The 9,258-nt window shown below is 44.2% G+C and overlaps 1 protein-coding gene across 1 annotated transcript; it reads right to left on the minus strand.

Annotated features, from left to right (window-relative positions):
• Positions 1-5,011: 5,011 nt before the first annotated feature.
• On the minus strand, positions 5,012-8,853 carry LOC125515403 (autophagy protein 5-like). Its single transcript, XM_048680870.1, has 8 exons — positions 8,526-8,853; positions 7,758-7,882; positions 7,567-7,633; positions 6,946-7,035; positions 6,779-6,866; positions 6,508-6,645; positions 6,093-6,224; positions 5,012-5,607 (listed from the first exon to the last, which is right to left on the minus strand). Exons 1-8 carry the CDS (start codon positions 8,664-8,666, stop codon positions 5,276-5,278), a joined length of 1,113 nt encoding a protein of 370 aa, XP_048536827.1. The 5' UTR covers positions 8,667-8,853; the 3' UTR covers positions 5,012-5,275.
• Between the last annotated feature and the right edge of the window lie 405 nt (positions 8,854-9,258).

Genomic DNA, 9,258 nt, shown 5'->3' on the forward strand with positions numbered 1-9,258 from the left:
AGCGACATGGCAGGTTGAGACCACCTAGGAGAGAGGTGGGCCTGGCCCTGGTCGGCGTTCGCAGATACTTAACACGTTTAACGAGATCTTGGTATTTGATCTGAGTCTGGCTACTGGCCTATACGCACTAACCATCTACGCGGGGACAATTATGGGCACTCGACGTCGTGGTATCAGCCGAAGCCTTCGTGACGTCAGCAACGGAGCGGCGCGCGCTGGATTGGACTGGAACGCCTACTAGGCTAGGTCTGCTTCCGGCCGCCCACGCAACGTGCAGGTGTGCTGAGGGCGATGGGCCCAGACCCCTGGGCGCTTAGGTTTAGACCGGCGTGCTGACCTCTCTGTTGGTCTAGGTGGGGCTGCGACGTGTTGATCTTCCGAGGCCGGGCATGACCCAGAAAAGTGTGTCCGGCCAAATGGGATCGAGCGTGTTGGGTTATGTGGTGCACCCCTGCAGGGAAGTTAATCTATTCGAAGGAATAGCCGTGATTCTTCGGTAACAGGACGACTTGGAGTTGTTACCTTGACCTTATGACAACTAGAACCGGATACTTTAATAAAAACACACCCTTCAAGTGCCAGATACAACCGGTGATCACTCTCTCACAGGGCGACGAGGGAGGGATCATCGGTTAGGTTTATGCTATACGATGCTACTTGGAGGACTCCCGTCTACTCTCTTCTACATGCCTGCAAGATGGAAGGTTGCCAGAAGCGTAGTCTTCGAAAGGACTAGCTATCTCTATTCTGGCATTCTGCAGTTCAGTCCAACATATGATACCCTTACCATTTACCCATGCATATGTAGTGTAGTTCCTTGCTTGCGAGTACTTTGGATGATGAGTACTCACGGTTGCTTTCTCCCCCTTTTTCCCCCTTTCCTTTCTTTCTGGTTGTCGCAACCAGATGTTGGAGCCCAGGAGCCAGACGCCACCTTCGACGACGACTCCTACTACACCGGAGGTGCCTACTACTACGTGATGCCCGCTGACGACGACCAGGAGTAGTTAGGAGGATCCCAGGCAGGAGGCCTACGCCTCTTTCGATCTGTATCCCAGTTTGTGCTAGCCTTCTTAAGGCAAACTTGTTTAACTTATGTCTGTACTCAGATATTGTTGCTTCCGCTGACTCTTGTGCCTTCGAGCATTGTATTCGAGCCTTCGAGGCCCCTGGCTTGTAATATAAAGCTTGTATTATTTTAATTTGTGTCTAGAGTTGTGTTGTGATATCTTCCCGTGAGTCCCTGATCTTGGTCGTACACATTTGCGTGTATGATTAGTGTACGGTCAAATCGGGGGCATCACAAACCGAGACAAAAAAATGTCAGACCCCCAGTCGTGAGTTGAGGGTGGACTTGCAATTGGGATAAAAAAGGTTGGGTCCTAGTTACGAGTCGGGGCTAGGATTGCAACTGGGACAAAAAAAAGGTCGGACCCTAGTTGCGAGTCAAGGATGGACCTACAACTGGAAGAAAAAATGATCGGACCCCAGTTGCGAGTCGAGGATGGACTTGCAACTGGGACAAAAAAGACCTGACCCCAGTTGCGAGTCGAGGGTGGACTTGCAACTAGTACAAAAAAGGTCGGGCCCGAGTTGTGAGTCGAAAAATGACTTGCAACTAGGACAGAAAAGGATGGGCCCAGGTTGCGAGTCAAGGGTGGACTTACAACTAAGCAAAAAAAAGTCGGTCCCTAGTTGCGAGTCGTGGGTGGACTTGCAACTGCGACAAAAAAGATTGTGCCCCAGTTACAAGTCGAGGGTGGACTTGCATTTGGGACAACTAAGAAACAACGAGCCCAATTACAAGTCAAAGAGTTGACTTGCAATTGGGATGAAACAAACTATGGTCCTAGTTGCGAGTCAAGGGTGGACTTGCAACTAACATGAGAAAAACTACAATCACAGTTGCGTGCCAATGGTGGACCTGCAACTGGGATGAAAAACTAAAACACATGCTCTAGTTGCGAGTCGAGGGTGGGCTTGCAACTCTGACAACTACGAGCCAGTTGCGGGTAGATGGTGGTCTTGCACCTTGGAAAACTATAAAACTACGTGCTAAGTTGCGAGTCAATGGTGGGCTTGCAACTCTGACAACTACGAGCCCAGTTGCGAGTAGGTGGTGGTCTTGCACCTGAGAAAACTACGAAACTACGTGCTAAGTTGAGAGTCAAGGGTCGACTTGCAACTAAGATGAGAGATAATATAGGCCCAGTTGCGTGTTAATTGTGGAGATGCAACTAGGATGAAAAAAAAATACATGCTCCAGTTGCGAGTCAAGTGTGGACTTGTACCTGGGACAACTACGAAACTAGGAGTCCAGTTGCGACTCAAGGGTCGACTTGCAACTAGGATGAAACAAACTACATGCCCAATTGCGTATCAATGGTGGACCTGCAACTAGGATGAAAATAAAAGCACATGCTCTAGTTACAAGTCAAGGGTGGATTTGCTCCTGGGGCAATTACGAAACTATGCCTAGTTGCGAGTCAAGGGTCGAGTTGCAACTAGGATGAAACAAACTACACGCTCAGTTGCATGTCAAAGGATGGACATATAATTGGGATGAAAAACAAAACACATGCAAAATGACAGGGCCAAAGTTTGGTCAGTGAGAAGATAGGGGATGAGCTTCACCGTTGAGCCCCCAAACGACGAGATATATAGGCCCAGGTGAAAAGAAACGCGAGAACATGACGACAGAAAACAAACGAGACAGAAAGACGAGCGACAGAAAAGGACGAGCTAACTCAGACGCGCATGATCGAGTTTGTGCAAACATTAAAACAAACAAATTAGACATTTATAGATTTAGATGAGCTAAAACTCATCAAGATTAGATTTAGCCAATCTAAAGAGAAAAATCTAGTTACAATCTTATCTTGCTACACGTCAAACCAAAATAAAACAAAACAGAGAATAAAAAGATATGTGGCCCTCCACAAAAAGCCTAAGCCACAAAAAAACAATACACAAAACATAATAACGGACCACTAAAAATGTCATATCGGGTCTCACTGCTCTACGAGGGACAAACAAAAAACAGGACACAATAACGACGAGCACGACTCAGAAGCACGTGCATCTAACAGTAATATGAGTTAGCTAAAACATTGTTAACTCTCATTTGGATGAGAATTAGCAAACCAATCCAAAGCAGGACCTAGACCACGCCGCGAAAATGGCACAACAAAAGACATACGCACGAATAAGTCGACAAGTAGACACCAAACACATGACGCAACACAAAGTGCGCGTGACAAAATAACCGGTGATCAAAATTTGTATGACATTGAAAATTAACATATGACAAAGTGAAAACTAGTTCATGAATTTTAAACTAATAAGTAAAGAATAAATGGAGAAAGAAATAGAAAATGAGAAACTAGAAAATATAAAACAAATAATGAAGTAAAAAAGAAAACAAAAACAAAATAAAACAGAAATGAACAAAAAAAACAAATTCTAGGAGCCAAAATGGGAGTGTACAAAAATGAGAAGAACTAGGACGGAGTCGTAGCACAGACTTGTGAAATGAAATAGAAAAACGCAGCCAACAGCGAAAAAAACAAAGGACCACAACAACAAGGCCCAGGCAGACACAGGGGACGAGCTAGCAAAGCGAACAAAAAAGGCCCAACAAGACACAGAACACACATCGATGAGGACTGGAACAGTACGATACAGATTATTTCCCAATTGCACAAATCTTATTGCAAGTTTAATCCTGTGACTGTAAACTTAGATGTGAGATAGCTATTTCACATCTAGATGTGAAATAGCAACCCCGATTTTTTTAAAGGATAAACTCCCGGCCTCTACATCGATTGATGCACATAGTCATAATCACATATATTACCTCTGTATCAAAATACGAGGCTTCTTGCTGTCCAAATTTAAACTGCAAAAGCGTCTTATATTTTGATATGAAGGGAGTACATGGATAACACTACATATACAAAATTAATGGTACCATCGAGAAAATGTGCTTTCACGCAAGTCCAAATATACCAATTTTGCAGAGTAAAGATGCGCCAACCTCGTAGCCTCGTCCACATCGGTAGCATACGACGAGCCCGAGCTGTCGGTTTGAACCGAATGTGTTCTCCAAAGCGAAAGTTAGGATGCCCAAAAACAAGTTTGGAAAGTTGATGAACTTGTATTGTAGACGTTGTTTACTCAAATACGATGAAGTAAACTTAATGGGATCGTGTCAGCAGACTATCCGAGACGTTGCATCTAGCTACATGTGCCTACCTGTTTGCATGCCGACTCGATCATGGGCCTACCCCGCTGCATGCCGACTTGGTCGTTGGATTTAGGCCCATGACTACCTACACGGATGCCTATATGTTGAGGCGTTGGCTGGTCCCAACTCAGTCTCTCCTCATACAACCCTAGCTGGTCCTACTGTTAGTCTCTTCATGTTACTTTCGGCAATCCCATTCCGACGGCCGTGTGCATATCCGGTCGGGAGAACAGGCCTCTGGAACCTCGTTCTTTTGTGATCTTGCATGGGAAAGGTGATAAGGTTTCTGAGGAGTACGTCTCGGCGTGACTGCTCATGGTTCGTCTTCATCACCACTTCCCCGACTCCGACGTCACAGCCGAGGATGACGCCGCCAAAAAGAAGGCGCGGGCAACATCCGGCCTCAGTGGCGGAGACCCTCCCCAACATGTTTTGACAACCCGGCCCCCATAATCCTATTTTTCTTGCTAAGCCACCGCCTGCCCTAACAGAGGGTATGATTTGTTCAGCCCCTTACTCATTCATGTGCTAGTCAGATATGCTTCATTCATAGATGTTTCCAACAGCGGAGCTACGTGAACCCCACCCCCCCCCCCCCCCCCCCCCCCCCAGCCCAAACGAAAATTTCTTTTCATCACGTACCCTCATCGAACGAATGACCATGATAGCAGGCACTGCTCAAAAAAAAAAACCCGCTGTTGTGAGCATTTAAACGACTTAACTCAAATTTGACAGAGATGGCATATGAATTACACAGCATCACCATGCATCGAATGCTCTTCCTTCCCAACAATTCCATATCCATACCAGAACAGTACATCAATAATTGTGAAACAGGAATCATTCCATTCATCATGGTATTCAAACCCAGCAACACTGCAGATCTTACATCGACACACCTAAACGATAAGGATGTTACCATCTGTATATGTACAACCAAAGAACAAGACCAGCAGGCCATTCCTGGTCTCACTCCTCCTATGGTATCTAACCTTTCGACACTGTTCTTGTGTCACTGTTACATTGTATTCATGCCCCAACATATACACAAACATGGAGGTAGCATTCGGGGTTCTTCAGGTTGTTGGCCACCCAAAGGAATGGTATGTCCATGTCGAGCTCGATGCCTTGCACCCTCACCAGCTTCAGTTTGGTCTTCTTGGCCACATCTGTCTCTTGCAGACTCGCCGAAGCTGGTTTCTCGTCATGAGGAGTGCCTGGACTGGTACCTGAATCGTCGGGTTCTGAGTCTGGTGTCGTCGCCCCAGGTTCAGGATCAGCAGCTCTAGCCGTAAGCTTCGAGCTGAAGAACTCTGGTAGCAATGTCTCCAAGGCATGTTCCAAGGCAATGTAGCTTCTACCTGCAGAACAGAGCAAAGTGAACTATATGTCAAGAAGAAATACTGTTATCGCAACACCATAACCACCGTGAAACAAAGGGTGTGAGTGGAAGGCAGTTGTAAACATGTAGTTGCACAGTTTCAGGGGTCAACTCTGATTACAGTCACACTTGTTTCTCGTTAAAGAGGAAATCTTAAACCCTTTACCCTGGCTTTCTCGAAAGATGTCGCAGAGCAGAAAGTAAAATACAGTAGTAGCATAGGTAGATAAATATCCTCTCAAAATAAATGGATAAACAGAAGTTGCACCAATTTTCCAATGGAAGAAATGTACATGTGCATGCTTCTCAGTTTGGGGATAATCTCCAGACAACGGTAATTCAAAATATTTAACATTTTTCTGAAAAGCACTATTACATGGTTGGTGATTACAACAAGCAAAATCCTTCCTCAATCCATACTGGCATTCAAATGATAACATAAATATTGGCAGCAGAGCTACGTACCTCCCTCCTTCCGGATCTCGAATGGCCGATTTATATAGGATACACTTTCCCAGTCACTGACGGGCTTCGCATCTTCTAAATCCTCAAGGTCTTGTTGAACTCTGCGCACGTATAATCGAACAGGTACCCTGCCTAACAAGGTATTAATGGAATAGATCTATCAGAGCAGATGGTGATTTCTTAATGTGACACAAATCCATTTTTATCATAGACGTATCTTAATGTCATACAACTCCAATAATGTATAGGTCCATTATTGTATAACTTGAAAGTGTATGTGAAGTTTTACGAATGTCAAAAGCATGCATCAATTAACTAATATAAAAAATGTGCGAACAAAAATAAAATAAAATAAATTTGGTTTGAAACGTTCAATTAATACAAAAGTAGAGAGTTCAATGACAGAAGAGCATACATGGTTTGACAGATCCAGGAGATTCAGGCTCATCAGAACCTTGTCGAGGCTCTAACGAGGAAGTCCGTACTAAGAAATCCTCTTCAAACGGTCCAAGCTTAAGCTTGGTAGAGATATTCATATAACTATCCAAGTCACCTATAATAAGTAATAACAAAGTAACACGCTGTAGTCAAAGCACGAAAGTTACAAGCATTGAGAGACTGCATCGTCCATAAATGGTAGAAACTAGGTATACTTCATACAGAAAGGTTGTTTCTGGGGAGCATACCTTTCCTCACTGATTCCCACATAGCAAGTTGATCAGCCTGGGACATATTCATCACATTCTTGCTGTTTCCAGTTATGATGAAGGCAGCCTGAAAAAGAGAAATTATTACACTATTGTTTGAGACTGGAAGAAAGAGTTGCCGGATAACACTAGTTCTCAAAATGAACCTCTTTCAGGGAATTGTTGTAGTTCCACTTTACACTATCTTCACCTTCACATGGCGATAATATATCTGCAGGATACCCCCTAAAATGAACCTACAAATTTTATGCATAAGTTGTGTGCATACGGCGAACAACTGGAGCAAGTAACTGGGAAAACCACATATAGAAACAGAATAGCAGATTCATGCAAATGACTCATGTTTTCAGAAAGAATAACTTTCAAAATATACAATAAAAGATGTACCTGTAAGAGTAGATGGTTATAAACTTGGTTTCTACTATTCGTATACTGATGGATGGCTGATTGCAATTAAGAAAGGATTACATAATGTGTGGCATGCACATGAATATTTTTGCACTCTAATTGGTAATTTATTGAACTTAATTGCTGAGTTAAGTAACTAACTAGATCCTGAGAACATTATGGCATCAATATCTAACAGTATTTCCAGCAAACTTAAATGTTAAGAGAAAATGCACATGGTTAATCAAAAGGTTTCTACTAATCCAGCGTCCCATTAAGGCATAAATGAACCTTCAACACCAAAAATTCGCCTTGCAAATTAAACAAATCATAAAAGAAAACGTGTCTAAAGAAAAGTGCTAGAGGACTCATAGTCTAACCGTTAGATTCCATGGCCTTTCTGGATCTGCACAGAGAAGGTCGAAAAGAACACCAATGGGTATATACCTAACAATGTGAACATAAAAAGGGCTGTCAGCAAATAAAAGCGGCAGCAATAACATGGGTTCTCAAGATTAAATAAGGTGATAGACCATCAATATTAATATTAGTAGGAGATAACATATGTTACCATTTCAGTGGCAGCCCTTTATACTCAAACCAAACAGTATCAACACCCGGTGGGAGTGAGCTGCTGAAATGAGCCTTTATAGTCGACACCAACAATGGAAAATACCCAATTCTTGGCCCTAAAGTCTGTTGCAGACAAAATAAAGGTTAATAAACGAAACAGATACTCCTGTGGAAAGGAAGATAAGCGCTTTGGCAGTAATGATCTCACATGGCTATCAGCTTGGACTGCGAGCTAAAACAGATATAAGATATGATCTCTTAGCAACAAATCTCTCACCACATTTTTAGGAATATCTAGTTAATAGAGATGAGATTATGAGACAACCCATTGTACACCATTTTTCAGGCTGATAGATAGCAATGTGAAAGAGGAACACAGGAATTTCATACAGTAGCAAGTGAGATTTGTAAATGTTTTATCTCTTTTTTCCAGCACATCAAACATATGAAGAGCATGCCTGCAGCAAACTCAGCTAATTACCTAAACAGGATGTGGAGCATACTAGAAAAGACTCTGTAAGCAGAATCAACTCCATGTTCATATGCAAGAAAAAAGTACCAAACTTTGGTGAGGGTTTGCCTTGAAATACAGGCTTTTGGAGCACACGGGCAGGCCAAAAGACCTCAAAATCTTCAGCTAAGGGTCTAAAATTCCGAGGAGAGCAAGCAATCTGGACTATAACCTATCAGCAACCGTGATCCTGGAATCCAAGAACGCAGTGCCGAGATTTGGGATTTCGGACGGCGGTGGGGGGTGGCGTCTTACCAGGAAGGGCGGGGGCGGTGGGAGCGCGGTGACGTCGGCGTCGTGGAGGTGGACCTGGAGCGGCACGGCGCCGCCCCAGACCAGCCGCGCCGCCTCCTCCGACCACGCCGCTGCCTCCTGGCCCCGCGGCGCCGCCGCCATTGCTCGCGCCGGCGGAGGACGACGTATCGGTCCCGCGCGCGGTAGACCCGGCCGAGCTCGCCGCCGGCGATGCCTCCTCCGACGCCGCCCCGCGAACCAAATCTGCCTCGCCTCGGAAGTTCGGATGCTTTGCTTCTGCTCGCAGAGAGGATTCCTTTTTTTTTCCCTGAGCTGTTCTGGAGACTAGAGAGAAAGAGGAGTTGGAGTTGGGCCCCGCTTTGTTTTTTCTTCACGTCATCGCGGTGGATTTGATTCGATATCCACCGTCCGATTCTTCATCCAAAATCAAGTTTCTTCTCAAAAAAATTGATTAACTATATATAGGGGCGTGTGTTACATATCCGCCGGCTGATCTTTTTAAAAGATCAACCGAGTCGTGAGCCATCAGATCTGCCGCATCGACCGGCCGAGCGCGCCTCCATCATTGCAACACAGATCTTGTTGCAAAACTATTTATGCAACACACGTCTTTTGCATATATTTTTTTGGCAACAAGTATTTTGTTGCGAAAAGATTTTTGCAACTGAGATTTTGTTATAATTTTTTTTTCAAATGAGGTCTCGTTGCACAAAAAAAATATGAGAGGTTTTGT

Source organism: Triticum urartu, chromosome 6 (assembly GCF_003073215.2).
Source record: "Triticum urartu cultivar G1812 chromosome 6, Tu2.1, whole genome shotgun sequence".
NCBI lineage: Eukaryota > Viridiplantae > Streptophyta > Magnoliopsida > Poales > Poaceae > Triticum > Triticum urartu.